We start from the raw sequence: 22,543 nt of genomic DNA on the forward strand, positions 1-22,543 counted from the left end.
AATTAAATGTTTATTAGCAGACCTGATTTTAAAAACTCACAACGCAAGTGACCTTCGCTTAAAAGTACGACATTGTATTTACATTTGTTAACAACAGCCTGTATCTTGTGTTGTCATCCATTTCTAGCTATTTGAGGCTAGTCCTAGGCTGCAGAGACCTTTCAAGGGATTAGGGAGGAAGTCAGCTGTGTGTTGGGAAATGCTTCCTTCCAGAAGTGAAAATTAATGTTTCTGATAAACTCGTGAAACTTTGACATATATGACCATCAATGACATTAATTACGGTTTCATATAAAGTTGTCATCCAAACTCGTAGGGCTTTTAAGTCGAGATCATTTCTGAGTTGCAGAGCATTCTTCAGTACAGGCACAGCTGGTGTGAACGTCTATGTCTTTAATCAAGTCCTCAGATGACTCTCTCGGGTTTGCTTGCCAGTCTGCTAGGTCTATGGCGGAGTCTAGGAGACACAATGTGAGTGATAATGAGTTAATGAGATAATATCACCTCCAGAGTAAAGCCAGTCTCATCAGTATCTCTTACCAGCCCCATTCATACCCCAGTATGCTGTTCCTTTCACAATTTATGATTTAGGCGACACACACACAGGCGTTATTTGGCAGCATGATAATGATGACAAATGTGTGCTACTTCAATCCATCAGGCAAGACACGCAAGTATAGAAGCGGATCCAAGTGCCATTGAGTATGGGCATATTTCTCCCCACTTATCATTTTTTGAGAAACAACTACATCATATGTGGCCAGCCTCGGAATTGACATGGCAGCCCAAAAGAAGGGTAACAACCAGTGGTGTATCCTGAGCATGGCACATATGGCACATGCACTGGGCATCACTTCCTGGATCAGCGAAAGTTCGCCGACCCATGGAGACAGCTGACTTTTTTCATTTTGGCAGGAGTCCGTCCGCAGGCCAGTCCATCTAGCCTAGCTCCTGGCCACCAGCCACTAGTTGCCAGGAGCACAATGGGATGGCGGACAGAGCGTCCTGCCCAGCTCCTGGCAACCAGCGACGTCACTGGTTTCCAGGAGCTGGGCGGGATGCCATAGGTGCATTTTAGATTAGATGTGCCTCGGGTGTGAACTGCTGAAAGAAGCCATAAAGCGCTTGTGTGAGTAAAATATAAGACACGATAACAAGCATTTTCCAGCACATCCCAGCTGCATAAGTGACTGTGTCAGGGGCCAAAGAAATTTAAAATGAAAGGGACACGTGCAGACCGTGCTGTCCAAAAACTGAGGTTACTTTTGATAATAGTTCATCCTATTTACTTAATTACAGATAATACTTTTGGTCAATGCTAATAAAATATAAGAATGTGTAGTTACCCTTTAAGGATATTATGTATCAGGATGGTTGAATTTTTCCACAATTTATTACATTTAGGTGCTGAAGGTGGCACTGTGATGCTACCAAATAGTCATGTTTGAGTTATAAGGCGAACTCTAAAAATAAAACATTATGAACACTTGCAAGTGAATGCAGCCCCTGCTGCACATCGTATTACATGAGTTTTACTGCTTACAGTTCTCCTAAAGAGGAAATCCGCCAACCAATATTGTGCATGTAAAGTACATGACCTAACTCCATAAGGACTGTATGAGATAGTCTCTAAACACACTTCTAGGGTTGACGTAGATGCCTGACCCCAACAGCAATACACGCATGCTACTCCTGCACCCTCTCCCTTCTCCATAGGCTTCCTCAACAAGCTAAAAATAATCAATAACATGCAATAAATAAATAAATAACACACGCTTCTGACAGCCTGAGGCGCTCATTAATGCCCTCTTGCGGCTTGTAAGCTGTCCAATAATCGCAAGTGGGATAGAAGACCTTTTGCTCTTATTGAACAATCTATAGCTAACGTAACTGCCCTGTCCAAGTGGAGAAATTTGAATTCCATCAGAGCCATACCACTGCCTTAAAAATAAATACTCAATATACACATTTATAGGGCACAACATCTACCTCACTTGCTATGAGTATCAGAAGCAAGCAAAGCCAAAAAAAAGTGCAAGGAAAGGGAAACCTTTTGACTTTGACAAAACATGGGCAGGGCTCATCCCATAGCCCAAAGTGTTTTCTGCAGCATTCTGCAGAGAGCACTCTGTGGGCATCATAAGCACCAGACTGCCCGTTTTTAAATTAAACTTAAAATGTAGCTGCAATGTCCCATGGGGAGATGATAGCAGGAGGGGTGTAACTGTAGATGAGCCCTGAAGAGGAGAGAGCCCAAAGCCCCTGATAGAGAACTGAAAAAAACCTTTGAAGTTGCAGCAGCTATCTTGACGCCACCTTCTTTTCCTGTCTAATCAAATTAAAAATTAGTTGCCCACCTCTTATAGCTATAAGCTGTCTCTGCCATCAGTCATTTTTTCCCTGCATTAGCATAAGCCTATTTTCCCTGCAAAGGTATTAGCATAATTCCCTGCCTAAGCATTTTCTTTCCAAACATTACATGAAAAAAAACATCCTCTGAATCCCCTTAGTTGTGCATGTTCAAGCAACTGATCAGCAGGTTGGTCAGCTAAAGTCTGCAGCACCCAGTGGCTGGTAGGAAGAAGCAGGCACATCTACTGTAAATGGATCCGGAGGGGAGTTACATCAGCAGTGACCCCCCCAATGGCCAAAGACCAAGCCTGGGAACCGTAGAGTATGTGCAGTGGAAATAATGGTGGACAGAGCAAGTGACAGAGCATACATCATACAGCACTGGAATAGAGCAACACTTGTAAGATAAGCTTGCCATAATAATACGCCATGCATACTTGCACATCATGGCAAAAGCCCACCAAGCATATAACAGTTTAACATTGCTCTAAGCCAGTGGTTCTCAACCTGTGGGTCGGGACCCCTTCGGGGGTCGAATGACAATTTGCCAGGGGTCGCCGGGCGTCTAGTCACCACAACTTGGCAAATGTTACCAAGGGGACCCGGCCCTAGAAAGGTTGAGAACCACTGCTCTAAGCTGAGAGCAATTTGTGAGGTACTGCAGGTTTCACACCATAAGCCAACATTTTAGGAATGGGTTGCAAAATGCAGGCTGCAGTATGGAGTAACCTAGCAGTTTATAGCAGATAGTAATATCCACTCTCCGTTTTAATTGAGCCCTTATATGTATAAATTAGGCACGTTGGTTTAATCTGTGTGAAAATCTAGAAGAAATTGATGAGGAAAATGTTGATTTTAAGCTTGATTATTTAATTTATGCATTCCCCCTTCAATATACAGTATATTATTTTTCACTTACCTTTGGGAAGACAGTGGAACGCAACAGGGAGAGGTGTAGTTGCTTTTGGCTGGCAGCCTTCCCTACATGTCAGTGTTGGCTCTACAGAATAACATGTAGATTGGCGTTCGTCAATGAGCTGATCTTCCAGCATCTTGTACTGGTGTGTCATTGCACAGCCTGGAATAGAATGGTAGTAATAGTAACTTTATGATGATATTTAACTACTTATACATTTCTGATTTAATACCAGCAACTCTGTTTATCATTTCTATACTGCATGTGAGTCTCCAGGAGTTTGTACAAAAGGAAAAGAAAAAGAGATAATGAGCAGAGGGGCCGCATGACTGGGGGGAAGAAATAGTCCCTGGAGAAGAGGGTTACATAAAATGGGAATCAGTTGATCTTATCTGATTGGAAGTTGGGGTCAGGTGTCGGGAAGAAGCCACATGGGAAAGGACTGCAAGGGTTGACAGGCATTCTTTCCGGAAAGTCAACGGTGGAAGCAAGTTGTCCCATCCGCCCTCCCATAATTTTTTCCAGTTGATGGCAGTTGGAATGGTTGTTTATGCAACAGCAGCTTGGTGGGTTAGGGGTTCTTTGGGGGTCAAGAAATGTGACAAAATGGGGGGCTATCAGCTGGTATGGTGCTTTTCTTCCCCCGTGTCGGTAGTTGTCGGGGGCCCGGTCCCTTGGAACTTGGGAAGCAGTAACTGTTCTCTAGCTGGTGGGGGTGCTGCTGGGGACATGGGAGCGGTTTCAGTAGAGGCCTTATTTTGGCTGATGGTCACCCAAAGACCCCTTCTCAGATCCAACAGTCGTTCATATTATTTATTTGTATGTTATTTTGGTTATTATGTTTGTTAACTGTTAATTTTGGTATGTTTAACAAAGGGCTGCTATTGCCATTTAAATCAATGTTGCGCAGTCCATGTGTTCATTGGGGTTTTAACAGAGGGACCTAATTGACAAATCCATCAGTCATGTGTTGTAGTTTATAGGAGTAGAAAGTTTTCTGATGATATGAAAGAAGCTACCCCAGGCATCCCTTTTACAAGTGCATATTCCCCGCTCATCCCTGCCCTCTGATTGCGTGCTAGCCTAGTAGGCATGCACATCCAAAGGGATGCCAGGTGTGCCTTCTTTGATATAACTGGGTATGCAGAGAGCCTTATATCAGGTAATGAAAGAAAACATGGAATGAAAAGCCTCTTGATGATTTCAGTACAGTAAGAAAAAGAAAATGCTTGATTGCTAGAGAAAGACAGGCAACTAGAAGGAGGCCAGCAAGTGCCTTTGTTTGAATGCAGGTTTCCTTTAAGTGAGAACATACCACATGTATTCTCCGGCACTGTCCACGAATGAATCAGCCCATCGCAACTCTTTGCCTTTTCACTGTTTGGCTTTTTCCAGTCGTTGTTCTGGGAGCGATCGGCGTTCCCACAAATGCCACAGGTTTTTCCACGCATCAGAGGAGAAATTTGGATCTGGAAAAGTTAGTGTGAGGGTCTCACTAAATATTAATGCTTCTAAGTAGTCTAGCATCCAGGGTGATGTTAGCTGTTCCTCTATTGTAAGAATCAAAATTTGAACAAATCCCTTTGAGGAAGCTGAACATTTGAGATGTCTGAACAAGAATAACAGGGCAGTAAAGTCCAATATCACATTCTTAAGAAAAAGGGTATGGTGTTTCAAAGTGGACATGTGATTGAAAGTACATCTAAAGCCATATACTTGTGAAACTGTATAATCTTCATATTAAGTTATGACATTGGATTGCACTAAATCTAGGAGTAGAATTCACAGAGCAACAGTCTTGCTTACTACAGAGCAATAAAATTAGCAGCCAGCTTAGTGATGTATTAAGAGTTTGGAGTGGAGCTGCTGCTGGAGTCACAAATTTGGAATTGATAATATACTGCTGAGCTGTTGCTTTAAACACTGTAAGACCAAAGACTCAAAAGTTTACTGTGCTGCCAGGGGGCTGTGTGATGGGTGAGATACCATCATGACCATCCATTTTAGCAGCCTTCAGTGATGTCTGTAGGTTTGGCTCCCTTCTGAGATGGACCTAATCAGAGAGAGACCAGAGACTGCTATTTTCGGTAGCTTTTTATCAGTTAAAGAGAAACTTGATCCTCCCAAAATAAATGTTTTTGTCCCCTTACATTCGGGGCTCTTCTTTTGCTGCAATAACCTGCTCACAAGCACAAGAGATCTAGCGTTGTCCTGTTCTCTTGTGCTACAAGTTCTGTCCTCCACCATCTTCCTTGATTACATCCTGGGGAGCCAGCTGTCTGTTCCTACAGCCAGTCCCTCAATGATCTGGCACCAAATCTCATGCATGTGTAGATAGAGATCTGACACCATGTCTGTTTACATGTTGTTCTATGAAAAGAGGTTAGTAATGCCTTCTGGAATACAGATGTCACATTCCCAGGAGGCTTTGCTTTCCAGCATTCATCGAATGATATGTAGACATGGCACCAGATCCTCCTAAAGGGCAGACAGAGAATAGTGGAAAGTAATGCCTCCATATGTGATGCCAGGAGGCTGTGGAAGGAAAATAAAACATCATCCTGGCATAGACGAGGATGGAAGCAGGGGGCTGGACCAGCAGAATAAAATCTAATTAAAAATGCTCAGCTTTTTTGTTTTTTTTAGAGGTCAATTGAGGAGGGTTAGAATGCCACAAACTTTAATTTAAGAGTTGAACATGTGGTATTTCACTGGTACTATATTGAGAGGCTTGAAACGTACTGTATATAATCAGTTTCACTGGGATCATTGTAAATGAATTGAAGGTTAACAGTGTCAGTAAAGATAACTATGTGAATAAGTCATTTTTCCTTTACATTTATAATAACTTTCATACTTTCAGTTAAAATTTTAGATTACAAGCAAAGGATTGATAACAAACCTGGATGGACTGCCCATTGAAGGAGATCTGCTCCACGCCATTCTTTGGTGCTTTCACAGTCACTGTCGTTGAGTTTTTATGGATTCTGATACAATCTAAAAAAAGAAAATCTAATTATTTTTCTGTAATAACCCTGGGCTTCCTTGTAAGATAATATATGTAACACGGGTAGCAGTGTGAATGAAAGGAGAAGCGGAGCTGTTACAGCCAATATACTATGTGAAAATAATATGGTGGGGGTACATTTGCCGGCTAGTCCATACACACATATGCTTATCCCAGAATCTCTATCCCCCTCTCCCGCCCTCTCTGAATATATGTAGCTGCTTCTCAAGGTAGGAGATGTGTCAGCCTCTGTCCAGACAGGGACATCAGGCAGTAAAAATATATAAAGAACATTAAAGTGTTATGTCTGTGAAGGTTCTCATTCATCCAGGTCATGGTATATCTGTAAAGAATAAAACAAGGCAACTGGACTGTTTTTTGTATGTGGATTGGAGCAACATTCACCATATTTATTCTCAGATCATTTTTGTACTTCTGTAATTCTGAATTGAGAAAGCTGGTTGGACGACCAGTGAAGCATCTTCAAGAACAAATACAGCAAGTCCAGTTGTCTTGACTTATTCATTCTTTACAGATATATTGAAGTGTTAGTACAGCCATTTTTTTAAGTTTTGGATAGAGTAGGTATATATTTTTTTTTAGCATGGCCCCAGGGCCCTTCTGCAGGTAATAGTTGAGACCAAAGTCATTATTTTTTCCTGTTTGTGTCCCATCAGGAAGATTTTCCTTCACCTCCTGTCTAAGAAACACAACATCTATTTTAAGCAAGGGCATATCCTCTCTTTCACTATTACATCATTTAATGTGTTTTTCTTAATACAAGCAGTGTAAGCTCCCTAATTGGAACTGTTATCAGCCGTTTGCAGTCCTTGTACAGCAGAGTGTTGGAGGAAGAAGCAGCACAAGGTGCAAATCAGTGCAAATGCCAACAAAAGGAGAGAGCAGAGAGACAGGGAGCTGAGCTCATCACTGTGCTGCTTCTCTAATCCCTGCCCTGTTACAGGCTGGGACGGGTCTATGATGACCTGGGCTCAGAAGAAGGTTTAATGATGCTGGCCACTGCTTCAAGGTGATTAGCAAGTGCTGGCTTTGTGATTTTTATCTTTTAATGGGCTATTCATTTTTATATTTTAATTTATTACTGGAAGTCTGCTTTAGGAATATATAAAAGTCTTTAGATCACAGGGCCCCCATAGCAACAATTTGATGGGGGGGCCCCTGTAAAGACCTCCCTTGGAGCTGTGAGTAATGACACCAAGGTCCCACAGACTTCTCTTGTGCATCTGAAGTCATCTCTACTCTGTAGACTTTAACACCAACCCTTAATGATACAGTATTGTATTATCTTCACATGTTCTATGTTTAATTTGCCTTAACAATGGGGCCCCATTCCACCTCTAGGCCGCATAGGAGCCGCTTGGGCTGCTATGGCTATGGTTATGCCACTGCTGGTATGTTTTTAAACACAGAGTGAGTACCTTTAAAGGATACACATCCTACATGAAGTGCATTTGCACACAGAACTAAGTGACAGATATGTGTTATTAGTGGCAGTACAATAGATAGGAACAAGTTTCTTTACTGTATTAAAGGAACTGCAAAAGGTTCAATTGACACGAGTACCCCGCTGTGCACTTTGGTTCTGGCACTTGCAAACTGTTTAAAAAGGCTTATCACTCTTCAAACTTTTACTCAATGCATTCATATAGCTTTGGACCAGATATACCTGAAAAAAGATGGAAACGCCCTTTAAGTTCTGACGTCCATTGATCTTTTTCAGAGGTATATGGAATTTCAGAACTTGTGTAACCCTGAAAAAAAACTCTAAAGCGGCAGAACCCTATGCCACCTGGAAGTTCTGGAACCTCAACGGGGAAAATACAATAAATCCGTCATGCTAAAAATAACTCAAACTATTTGATTTATTTTTTTTATTATTATCGCATTTCCTCCAGATATTTTTCAGCTCTCCCTGCACTCAGCTGTGTTCTCCATTATTATGACCTTACTGCTATTGTACCTCTTTCATTGATGTACGTGTCATTCTTTAACAGCAGCCACATTCCATTCAGCTGAATGTGGAACTCCTCCGAAGCGTCACAATGGATTTTAATGTCTCTGAAAAATAAGACAGGAACCTGAGCATTAGTTACAGGATGTGACTGTTTATATACATAAAATAATAAAAAAAGGATGATCTATTACCGCGGCGAGGGTCGCGGTGCCAAAAAGGCTTTTCAGTGTTCGTATCACCGACATCAAATTGCTTTGTGTAGATTGGGGCCAAGTTATAAACTATTATACATCATGAATTTGAAAAATAAATATTGTGATCATTACTTTTGTATCATCTTAGTGATTTACTGTACATTGGGAAGCACAGTTGTTAAGTTATGCTGCTTGGAGTTCAACATGTCAACTGAAAAACATACTGCTAGCTTCAGCTTGTAGTAGATAGTCATATTCAGCTAGACTTGTTCTTATGTGCATCTAAACTCAAACAATGAAAGTCTTTTGTTATATCTGTTTGATAGGTGCAAAAAAATGCCTGTTAATCCTGCCATAAATCCAGTCCTGTCCTGTGCACTGTGCAGTGTTAGCTCAAGCAATGTTATAAGCTGTGCCTAGTACAAAACACCCAGGGCTGTCTGTAAGGTATTGGCTGTCTGAGGCCATGTGATAGGGCAGTGACTGGTCATTGGGGGGTTGTATTGGCAGTGACTTGTCATTGGAGGGGTTGGTTGTACTAGCAGTGACTGGTCATTGGGGGGGCAAGCTTGTACATGGCGGGTGTTCTGCTGATTTGTCGTTCGGGCCAGGCCGGGGTTGGGGCGGGCGCTGGACTGTGCTGTCAGCGGCTCCACCTAGCTCACTGACGTGACTAGCTCCTGGCAAGTGACATCATAAAGCTGGGCAGAAAGCCGCACAGAGTGTCACAGGTTGCTAAGAGTGGTGTAAGCGCAAGCTAATCTTTATTTTGCATGACAAGAGGTCACAAGAAAAATCCAAAGCAATGATCCTTAGAACAAAATAGATCTGTATTTTATACGCTGTTATCTTGTTTTTCAGCTCTGTCAGGTGCGTCTGCGGGCAAGCCTGAGAGGTCCGAAGGCAAGGTTACAAGGGGCAATCCAAAGGGGTAGTCGAGTACAATCCGAAGTCAAGGCAGGCAGCAAAGGGTCAGAGGTGGTAGTCGGTCCAAGGTCTGTACACGGGAAGTCAGCAGAGGGTTCAGGAAACTGGCAGCAAGGCACATAGGAGGGGAGCTTCGTATGTCACACCATAAGGTGGAATAACTCAGCAATAAGCCAGGGCTCAGGCCAGGTTTTTATAGCCCGGTGGTGTAAGTCCGCCCACTTGTCACCGAGGCAACCAGGAGGCTTCCCTCCCCGAGAGCCAATGGCAGACGAGAGGTGGTTTGTGTGGGCTGGGGAACCTCCCCCAGCAAGGCCCACACCTGAGGCCTAAACAGGCGCAGGCGCGCTATGCGCGCGTCCCCGGGATGCACGTGCAGCCTGTGTACTGCGCATGCTCACACGCCGCGCAACCCGCGCATGCGCGCCAGCGGTCGGAGCGCCCGTGGTTCTGCCAGGCTGGAGGGAGGCCCGCACCCCATGCCGTGCCCACTGACCCCGTAGGGAGGTGACTCCCCTGGCTTCCTGACAAGCTCTGAGGAAGGGGGGGTCCTCTTGTTGTGCAAAATAAAGATTTACTGAACCTACTGAGGAAATCTTTGCGAAGTGAGAGGAACCACCCCAAACCCTTCTTCTTAGATCACAACAAGTAATCCAAATGAATTTAACTCAATATTAATATAAACACAATCCCAATATTACCATATATTTATTTGTGGGAGTGGTAAAAACATTGATGCAAATTGTGCTTATACTAGCACCCTTACCCACATCTTTTTTCCTCTGGACCTAATCCTCTGGAATAAATTTTGTATTTTTATGTTATTTTTAATGTTTGCAAATTAATTTTCTTTATACGATCTTTATTGCAATTTTCACTATTTTTCTATAGTGGTAGCCCTGATTAAGTTTCCTAATCACATCTACCTTTCTTTTTTTTCACTTAATTTTATTTCATTTCATTATAACTCTCTCTTTTAGGGCTAGCCACCATTAAATAAAGTGCAACAGTGTTCCCCAGGTATACCCCAACATGTTTTCGTCACTAACCACGTGGCTTCATCAAGGGGATGAAATAGGTGACGTTTTCCCAGTAAGCGGGCAAAGTGAATGCCACTACAGGAAAATAGTGAAAAATCCACTTTAGATTTTAAAAGAAAATTTGCAAACATTCAAAATAAAATAAAAAAATTAATTTATTAGGTACAAGAATACGAAAAAAAAATTATAGTGGGTAAGGGTGCTGGAATACGCACTGATGAGGTAATCCCAATGGAATCCTAACATTTGTACAACTTAGATGCTGAATTCAACACATTAATGAATTAGGGCTGAAAAATCAGAATCGTATGGTGCACAATGGCTCCAATCAAGCTGCTTTCAGCACAAACAGGGCATCCCAAAGTTTGGAATCCATGTATAAAAACTCACATATGAGCACATGAGAGTCCAAATATTGGTGTTTGTCCATAAGAAAGCAATATAAAACAGACAACGTTTTTCAGTGGCACAAAAATCTTTCCCTTCTTCGGGACTATGACATATGGTAGCCCTGAAGAAGGGGGGGGGGGGGGATTTTTGTACTTTGCATCCCCGAAATGCATTGGCTGTTTTATATTGTCTTGTTATAAATGAACACCAGAATTAAAACATTTTGGACTCATTGGACATTTCATTCTTTAGAAGACAAAAGTCAGGATGAATAGAGCAAATACAAAGACAGCAATGAAAACCTGAGGTGGTAATAACCCACACTATACAAAATTAAAATTTTGGTGATAGTTTGGTCTTTGTTGAGTGTACTGATACAAGAAAATAGGGAATTTATTTAGTATTATTAAAATGTAATCCGATTAATAAAAAGACATAAGATATACAGGAGTATGTGTGCACACTAAAGGTGTCTCCAAGCCTCCAGTATAAAGAATATTATAGGCCTTTTTACTGAACTCCTATTTAAAGTGCATATAGCCCTATTAAACCTTTATCTAGCTGTCATGTTTTATTGAAGCCTTTAAATTCTTCATCACGTAGTGCTTTACAGCAAGGAAAAAAACCTGGGCCTCGGCGCTGATTTTGCTGTTGATATCGGCACAGTATCTCTATTACAATGACAGAGCTGGTAATAATGAAGGGGGCAGTGAGTATTACAAAGCTCATTTCTGCTGAATGGATTGTCAGAATAACCTTTTCAAACGCTTCTAGCTCATTAGTAGGTGTACTTACGAAGATCCCAGCTTGACATTTATTTCAAAGGTTGAAAATCCTTGACCCATTTTTTTCATGGCGACCAAGAACCTTAATTGATTGGAGCAGTCTTGAGCTATCACCGTATAGCAGGGTGCAGGGGAGAGAGAACACCCCAGGTTCGTCTGATCGAAGGTCACAATGTTTCCAGCGTCCACTTTGCACACGGCTGCAACACACACAAATAATATGATTAGTGCAATCTATAGGCTGTGGGTTTTATAGAGCCACCTGTGTCATTTTTAACTGGTGTGCAACCTGTGTCAGTTTTAACCTATACAGCCATATACTAATCTTCTTTTGGGCCATATTAACCTTGAAGTGTACTTTGCAGTCCAATCTACACTCCATGCCCAAGTGCTGTAACAAACGTGGAGTTAACACTAGGAGAATGGAGCTTGGTGATGCAATTTCTATTTGCTTATTTATTTATTACATGTATGTATATAGCGCCAAAAATTTACACTGCGCTTTACATACTGCACATTCACATCAGCCCCTGCCCTTCAAGGAGCTTACAATCTGAGGCCCCTATTGCACACACATACAGGGCCAATTTACATAGGAGTCAGTTAACCTTCCAGCATGTCTTTGGAGTGTGAGAGGAAACCGGAGTACCCGGCGCAAACCTACGCAAGCACAGGGAGAACATGCAGATAATGTCCTGATCAGGATACAAACCAAGGCCCCCGAGTGCTGCAAGGCAGAAGTGCCTTCAATTGGGCTTTAAAGTAACTCTGCTTCATTTCTTTCTGAGTCACTGACCTGGCAACTAGCATTTTCAAAAGAAGGTCTAGTAATGGGAGACCCAGAACTTTTTTCATTACAGAGGCACTTTAAATGCAGAGGATACAATATACAGGAGGATACATTAAGTTTCTATAATCATGCAGGTACTTATTTAAACATATGGTTTTACATTGACTTTCCAAAAGTGAAATATATGTATCTTATAAAATTGTAATATTTTTGTACCCAGGACGAATGAAGTGTGTGACCATTTAAAAGATTAGAAGGAGATCACCTTTACTAGTACTTTGACGAACCAATGATGTGACATCAGGAAGAGCTGTGACATCCATCAGGTGAATTTTCTGGAGCCAGTGAGTATCAAGTGACAGATCCAATGGGAAGGGCATGCCTTGCTTGTAAATTGTCATCTAAGGAAGGATGGATAAAAGACTCATTACAGAGATACATATAGAAGGACTGTAGACAACAAGCTTAATACAAGTACTTATATGTATTTTATTTTACCAACCAAAATAAATAATAATAATAATAATAATACTATTATTAGTATTATTAATTATGCTCAGCTAGTCTTATACACCTCTTGCCAGACAACATGGCCAGGTTGGTGACCTCAGTTTTCTCTGCTGCAGTTAAAGACATAGTCCACCTTTTTAAATAAAATTATAAATGCACACATATTAATGAAAGAAGAAATGTGTATTTATTACATTTTTGCACTGGAGACTGTAATGCAAAGCTTAGGCTCCTGCAGACTGTTAGGCTCCACCCCCAGGTCTGTACCAAGTACTGTACAGTTTGTGACTGTCCCATACCACTTCAAACACTTTAGTGGGTGCTGAAATGGCCAGCGGATGGCGCCACATGGATTAACGTATAGAAGAATAAGCCACCAGCAGACCAAAGATCAACTTTATTGTCCTGTCTTTATTTGACGCCAGATAAGCATGGCATTACATGCAAATGCAACATTTCGGGACCTTGTGCTGTGCCTTCATCAGTAAAAAATGGTATGACTGTCATACCCCCTTCAAATCAAGTTCCCCCCTTCACATCAATCCTGCACCCCTTTCACATCACAGTCCCACTACCACAAACCTTTGGGGCACCCCCAAAGAGGCCAGGAAGCACACCAGTGTGCCATGGCACCCTGGTTGAAAAAGGTTGCTATAGATGACTATTATATTAGATATATATATACTGTATAATGATGCATACCCCTGCCCCAATGTGAAGTTTCTTCAACAATCTATGATAAAATTATATTTTTAGTAAAGTAGGGAAGGAGTGAGCCGTTCCTAATGTGGTCCATTACATAAGTCCAGTTTAAAAAAAAATATGCTAGACTAGGCCACATTATACACGACTTTCACAGCTCTTTGGGTTACGGTTTGCTTTCTGTTTTGTGTTAAAGGTCATATACCTCAGGGGTCTTTAAGATGGCATCAAATGTGTCAGCAGTGGAAGTGGCCACTCTCAAGGTGACTTGGTGTGGTGTGTTGTGACGACGTAGCTCTGAAAATCCCAGTGTGTATGCCACTCCAGGAACATACGGCATGAAGCTGGATGAACACAAAGAATTCCGTCAGATATATGAATGGTGTTTCTTCACAGAAATACAATAACATTTCACATACCTTCCAGTCACTGCCCTTAACCAGGAAGGCAACCATTTCCAGTGCCATGTCAGCTGTACAGCTGGAGCTCCAGACATCTGTCCTGTAGATGCTTGTGCTGCGATTCTGTAGTCTTTGCAGTTTTTTCCCCACCTAATCATGGCCTGTCAGATTCATCAAATTTAGATTATTTCAGCCTATTATTATAATAGTATTATATATTTCAAAAAACATTCCTGGTCATTTTAAAACGAAGTTTCACTTGAGGTTCATATATGGGAACTGTTTTACCTTACAAAGAATTAGTTATTCAGTGCAGTCATTTATGAGATTCAGCTACCCCTGACAGAAAGATTTGTGACCTCCAATGCAGAAGAAGCAGAGCTTGGTCAAAAACACACCCTAGCCTGTTGTCTATAGAAAACCGGCTCTCGAAACGGGATTGGTCCAGTAATAGACCCAATTGGAGCAGCATAACTCTCACACATCCACTCCTGCTAATGGAACCTTGGTGCTTCCAACTAAGCCTTAAATCCAAGAGTCCATAGAAAACCAGCACTCAAAACAGGATCAGTCCAGTAATATCAATTTATTCCAAAAAGGCATAAAAACAGCCAATAAAAAAAAACTACTGACACGTTTATGCACACAACTGAGCGACTGTTGGTCAGCGGATGCTAGACCACACAAAAAAAGTGTGTGCAGGCTCCAACTGTATGTTCCCACAAAGGTGTCTTATGGTGCAGGGGGGTTAGTCTTTGGTGTAGAGGGCTCAGAAGAGACATTAGGAAGAGTTAATGTTATGGTTAAAGGAAGAGTGAGTGTATGGGCTGGGGTTACAGGAAAGGCTAGTGTTAGGGTTACAGGAACAATTAGTATTTGGGTTACGGGGGGGGGGTGTTTGGGTGAAAAGGAGGGTTAGCAATATTTGGTTACGTGATGGGTTAGTGTAAGATTTGGGGGTACAGAGAGGGGTAATGTCTGGGTTAGTGTTGTGGTTTCATGAAGAATTAGTCTTTGTTTTGCAATTATAGGGTGGGCTAGTGTGGGGATTAATGTGAAGGTTAGTGTCAGGGTAGGGGTTACAGAGGCGGTTGGCATTCATGTTGTGGTTAAAGGGTAGGTTAGAGTTGGTGTTACAGGGTAAGTTATTGTTATGGTTATAAGAGGGTGTGTGCTAGGGTTACAGGGAGTGTTTGTGTTAGGATTACATGGAGAGATTGTGTTAGCATAAAAGTGAGGGTTATTGTTTGGGTGGGAGATAGAAGGAGTATAAGTGTCAGGTTTGAGGTTACAAGGTGAGGTAGTGTTTTGGTGGTCACAGGGATGGTAAGTTTGAGAGAGGTCTTAGGGTAGGGCATTGCTTAGGTTGAAGTCGATGGACATGTGTCTTTTTTCAACCTGACTAACTATGTAACTATGCTTTTTGCATTGAAAACTAGCTCCTGGCGCCAAAAACTAATATACCAATCTTTACAATAGGCACATACTTTTTATTCTTTGATGTGTATATATTTAAATGTCTTACAGAGGCCTTGTGGAATCCAGAGGCAGAAGCGTCAAAACATGTTTTCCAAGAGCTCTTTTGATCCAGAGAAACAGTCTGCACCTGAGCACGATGCTTTTCATAGTAAGCTGTGGTTTGGTATCCTTTGTGCTGGGCATCGCTCATGAGGGCTTTGACAAGAAAAACGAAGTCTGGGGAGAGTCGTTCAGATAAGTTCTGCTGGAAGATACAACAGTGGAGAAAATATGTCATTTTATAGAGACCTTGATATATCAATAAATTAAACCTGCATTGAGAAATTACAGAGCCTGACAATGCTGACCTCTCTTGAACATACCAAATCAATGTATCAACCAGAGAAAGCCACACAACTATTTTTAAAAGGGGGACAGCAATGACTGCCCCCTATTCTTCCTAATACACGTTAACTATAGAGGAGTTCACCCTCCTGTTTTTTAAGTTTTGTGTTGGCACCAGTTTGCAGATTTGTCTCAACTGTCTAAACTTCTAGCTGAGACTAAACTGATAGCTCTAATGGATTATGATCTGCTCTAGCAAGTATTTTAACTTACCAGCAGCCACACAGCATTGAAATGTTGTGTGGAATTGATCCTAAATTTGACCTGCCTTGTCCTACGCAGCTAGACATTTGTAAAACCATTTTGCCTTGGGGTAGGATAATTGAAATGTCTGATATGTGAGAACAAAATACCAAACCCAGAACCTACCCATATCAGCTTGCAATAACTGCTTGACAATCATAACTACTTATCAACTCTGCAGACCAGCTGGAGAGATGGTTTCATGTTTCCTGAGCTGTAAAGACCATTTTGACTTTCCTCAACATCCCTGGCACCCCCTTTCCCCTACATATCTTTAGTTGAATTTAACCACAAATGTCCAGAGGTGACTAGACTAGCGAAAAACAATAAACAAAACATTAACGTTTGTAAATTCTGAGACTTGGTGCTTCTTCCTCTAACTCTGCTGCCCCGAGCACCATCCAACAAGTGACTAATGCAAATATAGCCCTGGTGGCTCTAAAATCTGAATCAAAGTTCCACAATTCTTCCTATTACTTTTTGCCAGAAAGTACGCTATCTTGATTTGAAGAGAATAAAAGGAGACACGCGGTAACTTACATAAAATGATGTGCAACTCTATTTTTCTTCAGTGATGGTAGTGCTAATTTTAAACTTGATGGTAGTGCTAATTCTAACATGTATGTTTTATTATAAGATCTTAGCAGTAAATTACACTACACTAGTAAAAAAAATGCATATATTAGCTGCTAAAGTAATTGGGCTTATAGGAACTCTGGTATAATGGTGCTGTCCACAACCAATCAGGTCCCAGTAGTTAGAAATAAGTAAACTGGAAAGCCTAAACTGAGAGTGAAAGTGACAACCATGTTTATTGTACGATGTTCCTAACCGTATAGCGTGATGAATTCTCTTCGCTGCTGCTCTTTCTGCGTCTTCCATGCTGTAAAAGAATAATATATATAGGGTTGAATTGGTAAGCAGGCCAGTCCAGAATTCCATATGCCCAGCCTTTGATTCCAGATCTTCTTGTGGGATTCCAAAGTATTCCATGACCCCGGCAATACTAAGGCAAGGGCCTAGAAGGACATGCCGGATACAGCATTGGAGTAGAGGCACTACTCATAAGAATCACAGCAAGTATCCCTCTAAGCAGTGCCTCTACTCCAATACTGCATCAATAAGCTCCTCACCTTCAATGCCCAGGCCCAACAGTTCTGGTACGTAAACACATATCCACATCTTGTGCATACTACCCTTACTCTCTTGGTAATTATTAGCCTTAGTTTATTACTAGAGACTATTGGAAAAAAGTCCACTCCCAAACTCTGTTTCAATTAAAGTGAACCTGACCGGGCCTAAAATATTTTTAGTCTTTGTTAGTCTAAAAGTGTTAAATTAATACCTGTGTAGATGCTTGGACCCTATGTGCAAGTTGTACATACATGCCCAAGTACAAACTGAGTGTTAAGTTCCACCCTGTTCAACTGTCAAATGCCAGAGCTTCTAGTGCCCACTTAACAATTCTGGCATTGAATATCAAAATATATAACTATTTTTAAACAGTAAATAGTGGAATCACAGGGAATGAGGCATGGCATCGGGAAGGGGGCAAGCAATTGGACAGAAATTGAGGCTTGAGTCATAGCCTTGACCTAGGTACCAAGAGGACTCAACAGAGATCAATTTGAAGACTAATACAAGTATTAGCAGGCACCACAAGCTGCTGCAAGTCAGCACTGTTGTTACCCTAAAAACATTTTAGACCAGACTTGTTAAAAAAATCCTGCTACTCATGCACAGTACAGAGGGAATATAGGCTCATGTCCCCAAAGCATGTGGGTAATGACTGTGCAACCTCTTCTCAGCTATGCTGGCATCAAAACGTATGTGCTTCAGCAATAGATGTAGGCTAGTAAGCTAGCTCTCAAACCACCAGCATGCAGTTCATGGACACTCTGGACTCCTTTCCACTTAGTTAGCTTTGAGAAATCAAGAAGGGTGCAACTAGACTGACCTTGGTGGTCGCAAATACGTTACTTACCTTAAACATCTCGAACTGTCAAAGCTTTGTTACAATATTTCCTACCAACCCATTAACTGATTAATCAAGAATATCATAAGAACTAGTGTTCTTCCAAAATGCAATGTTCCAGTTATTATAGTGAATCTTTTAAAATCAATTTATTTGTATGCTGAAAGATAGAACCCCATTGAGTTTATTTTTAAAAGTGCTATTTGTGTAATTTTAATAGCTTTTTATATGTTTCATGGGGAATAACCAGTTTACTGGGGCAGGAGCCGTCCCCACCGAGGGAAAGTTGGGTTGGATTTAATTCCTGTATCCTCACTATGTAGCTCAAAGAACCTGGTGGTCATTATTAACTGAATGATGTTTCAAAGGGAAAAACTATTTTCTGAGCTGGTATCAAAATATCAGAGGGCTTTACAAGCCTTGACAGAAACTCCACTCCTGTTTCTCCATCACAGAGATGTTACAGTCAGAACATAAACATAGATTGTTTCAGGGATTGACATGTTTGAGAATTAACTCAACTGAACCCTAAACTTCAGAAGGGCCAACTTTGATAAGCTGCGCAACCTAGTGGGGGAAATAAAATGGGAAAACTTATTTCAAAACCTAAACACAGACCAGATGTGGGATTGTTTTAAAAACACAGTACATACTGCTACTTCAAAGTGTATACCTTTAGGAAGCAAAAATAAAAGATCAAAAACTAAACCAATATGGCTTAATAAAACTGTAAAACAACACGTCAAGGACAAGGGAGCGGCATTTATAAAATATAAGACAGAGGGGTCGGCATTGAAGTGGGAAAAAGTTGCATATGAAATCCAATTTTTACATGAAGGGTGTTTTCCATATTTTGGGTCTAAATTTTAGATTCAAAGCATCTTTTTGAACTATGTTCAGAATAGGCATTGTAATGTATCACAGACCTTTAATAGATCAATAACTTTTATTTTTTTATGGCTTTAGCTTATGTCATGCTTTGGATGTGGAGGTTAAGTGAGGCATCGCAAGTAGGGTTTTAAGGCCATATGAATAATGTTAAGGGCTGTTTCACCCCATATGTGTTGAGGCTACACTGGCCATTGTTTCCAGCGCAGCCCCAACATAAGACAAGGCAATATGCCTTGTCACAGACAGGCTCAGTTCACACCACCGCATTGGGATGGGAATGCAGTGTTGTGCTCTGAAAAAAGTATGGCATGCTTTTTTTAAGTGCAGCTGGAATGCAATGTGGAGCAACTGCCCTGCACCCTGCTGTGCCCGTAAGAAATTAATGAAGTGTCACATTTCTATCATGAAAAAAAAAAAGTACACAATGTGATGTTTCGGGATCTGCACATCGGCATTGTGTTGGGCAACCCACACATGCTGCTGTGCATTTAGCGCTGGTGTGAATTGGCCATAATGCATGAAATACATCAAGGCTCTGTCATCTGAAATGTGATTCATAATATACACTGTTGCCGGGGGAAGATTTACCTTTCTTTAGCACCTCTGCTGTGAAGGGTTTGAGGTTGCCGATAGTAATATCAAATCTGTCCCTGATGTGAAATTGGGCTTGTAAGTCTTACTGTATTTGAATACAAAAGACTGGCACTTTTGTATTGTTTGAAAATACCATTGATATAACTTTAGAGCAGAGTAGTAGAGTAAGTAAAGCCAAACTTTGTTGTTGTTTTACATCTTTTTTGGGTCACTGGAGTACATTTATTATTGTACTCTTCTGAAACAACATCAGCAGATAGTGGGCTAATACCTGCTATCTGCTGAGAGTGCAGAACCAAACCATAGCCAGGAAGTATCCTGACAATATTGTCAATATCCACCCCTGCTGCCTAAGCCCCTCTAGAGCCAGCCGTGCACGCCCCCTTCCCCTGTCTGTCCCTCCATGTGGAGGAAAGGGGTGACTGACACTCATTGCTCTCTGCAGGGAGAAGACAGACAACTTAGCAATCAGCTCCGGCTATAACGCCGGTGTACGACAACTGCAGTGTCCCACTCTGGCTCTAAGCAGCCAGTTAGCGTATGTGTGACCGTCCCTGCACTTCTTTAAACTCTCTCCCATTCAAACTGTTTATTCTGTGTTAGATTCAATCCCTGAATTCAATGCTTGAGGTAGGTTTCATACGTGTCAAAATTGTGTGTGTTACAGTGTGGATATGTCATAAATAATAAAACACAGTTATAACCGGTGAAAAAAAATGTTACATACCGTAAGAGTAGATGTTGACTCAAACTTACTATTGATATTTTCTACTTCAAAGAGTTCCTGAAAAATTGGGGGAAATTAATTTTAAATTAGTAGAAATAGTCCTTGGAGGAAGAAGACAGATGTTTAGGGAGTAGAGGGAAAGAATAATGTACCGAAAAATTTGATGAAATCCATGAATTATCTTGTGATTCCGATGTTCTTGTATCATTTAGAATATTCTTTGTAAATGCACTACTTTTAGCTTTATGATGTCTTCTGCGATCATGTCTATGTTTCCTGCTTTCTTTGTGTTGCTTCTGGTGACTTAAATTGTGATTGCTACCCTTCTCATGTTTTCTGTGGCCCTTCTTGGATTTTTCCCTCAGCTTTTTGACTCTTGAGTTACTACTGTCACTATTTTTCTGCTGTATTCTGGGGCCCTTTGTGGGTTTTGGTTCATGATTTCTTTCACTTGAGCTGCTATCCTCACTACTGCTACTGCTACTGCTTTTACTACTTAGGAATTTGCATTTCTTCTCATTACCGCTCTTCCCTTGTGAGGGGTGGCATTTTGTTCCGTGATGGTGGTCTTTTTGTTTTTCTTTATGATGGTGACCATTCTCTTTTGGTTCGTGCCAACACCTGCAGGGTCTTTTTTGTTCTTTTGTGTCAAGGCTTTGTTTTTCATTGTGATGACCTTCATGATGAGCTTTATGAGGGTCCTCTTGTACTTCTTCTTTATGACCTCCCTTGTGATGATTCTTTGCTTCTCCTTGTTTATGTTTGTGGTTTTTATGTTCTCCTCCTTCATGGTGTTTATGTTCTCCTTCATGGTGCTTATGTTCTACTTCTCCTTCATGGTGTTTATGTTCTCCTTCTCCTTCATGGTGTTTATGTTCATGGCTATTTTTCCTACTTTCATGTTCATCTTTGTGATGTTTTTCATGTTGTGTCTTGCTGTGATGGTCTTTATGCTGATTATCTGATCCTCCCTTTGTATGGTTGTGTTTATTATTATGCTCCTCTACCCCCATCTCATGGGAGTGGATGTGGTGGCCCGTGGATTCTGGCCAGCATTTGCAACGGATGTGCATTTCTTTTTTCACGCCATGACCCTTGTGCTTTCCTGAATCATGGTGAGATATGTGATCTGGTATTTCTTGCTCTGAATGTTGGTGATGCTTGTGTTGGTGTTCTATATTCTTCATTCCACTCTGGTGTCTTTGGTGACCTTCTTCTACTTTATTTCTATTGTGTTGACCATGGTGAGACTTGTGGTCCTTTTTCTTATGCCGCTGCTGCTTTTTTTGGCTACCTGTGCCTACATTGGACAATTCTGAAGAATTTCTAGAAGAAGAGGCACTTGATGATGTGTTATTTTTTGAACCAGCCTGGCAAGAACACAAATCAGACATCCTTTTAAGAAATGGTTCCTTAGCATGTTAATGCAGAACTATTTAAAAACATTATTAGTTTTCTGCATTTGTCTTTCAAATGTCACAGTTCTTTCTCTTGTAACTGCACATGAATCATTGTTCAATTTGAAATAATATACCGTTTCTATGAACTACTTAATAGTATGAAATGGTTTAGGGGGAATGCATAGTATTTTAAATGATTTTGTTTTTAAAAATATACTATATATATATATATAAAATTGATCAAATAAAAGCATCAATTCATTTTTCAAATTCTACTCCCTATGAATAATTTATATATTTAGATGTAAGCAACCATATTTGCTTAATACACACGCAGGCCCTACTTCCTTCTTTGTGGTACTACACAGGGACTGTGCTTTACTGCTCCTTCTCACCATTTCAAGTCTATGCATTGAAAATAATGCACTCCATGAGTGGCTGTTATCTCAACAGTTGTTAAGCAGGAAACAGAGAGAGTGACTGAATGAGTGAGAGTGCCCTCTAGTGCCTAATCTCTTATCAAAACTGGAGCAGACAGAATCTAAAGCAGTTGTCCATGGCAAACAATCAGCATCTCTCTTCCGTTTGCTCAGGTAAGATTTGAAAATGGGACAGAAAAGCTGATTGGTTGCAGTGCAAATCTGCTCCAGATTTTTTCTGCTCCAGTTTTAATAAATTCCCCCCCCCCTAATGTCTACATTTAATACAATATAAACTTTTTTAAGAAAGCATTTAAAAATGTTAAAGTCACAAAAAATGTTTCTTTCAAGTGGTTTTAAAGGTTTCATTTTAAAAATCATGTCAGTGTAGCGCATGCCTGACCACTACTGGCATCCATCCAGCACTGCAGCCAAGTATGAT

At 41.0% G+C, this 22,543-nt stretch overlaps 1 protein-coding gene across 1 annotated transcript in view; it reads right to left on the bottom strand.

Moving 5' to 3' along the window:
* Positions 1 to 332: 332 nt before the first annotated feature.
* LOC108789771 (vitellogenin-1-like) overlaps positions 333 to 22,543 on the bottom strand; it is an 85,241-nt gene continuing 63,030 nt past the window's right edge. Inside the window, exons 23-35 of the mRNA XM_018559863.1 lie at positions 20,435 to 21,652; positions 20,283 to 20,339; positions 16,928 to 16,978; positions 15,515 to 15,712; positions 14,008 to 14,150; positions 13,794 to 13,932; positions 12,654 to 12,777; positions 11,597 to 11,786; positions 8,257 to 8,354; positions 6,171 to 6,265; positions 4,584 to 4,737; positions 3,272 to 3,430; positions 333 to 457 (exon numbers count right to left, since the gene is read on the bottom strand). Coding sequence (XP_018415365.1) covers positions 333 to 457; positions 3,272 to 3,430; positions 4,584 to 4,737; positions 6,171 to 6,265; positions 8,257 to 8,354; positions 11,597 to 11,786; positions 12,654 to 12,777; positions 13,794 to 13,932; positions 14,008 to 14,150; positions 15,515 to 15,712; positions 16,928 to 16,978; positions 20,283 to 20,339; positions 20,435 to 21,652 — 2,751 coding nt within the window. The remainder of the gene's footprint in view (positions 458 to 3,271; positions 3,431 to 4,583; positions 4,738 to 6,170; positions 6,266 to 8,256; positions 8,355 to 11,596; positions 11,787 to 12,653; positions 12,778 to 13,793; positions 13,933 to 14,007; positions 14,151 to 15,514; positions 15,713 to 16,927; positions 16,979 to 20,282; positions 20,340 to 20,434; positions 21,653 to 22,543) is intronic.

The sequence above is a fragment of the Nanorana parkeri genome, unplaced genomic scaffold, assembly GCF_000935625.1.
Source record: "Nanorana parkeri isolate BGI_ZX_2015 unplaced genomic scaffold, ASM93562v1 scaffold418, whole genome shotgun sequence".
Classification (NCBI taxonomy): domain Eukaryota; kingdom Metazoa; phylum Chordata; class Amphibia; order Anura; family Dicroglossidae; genus Nanorana; species Nanorana parkeri.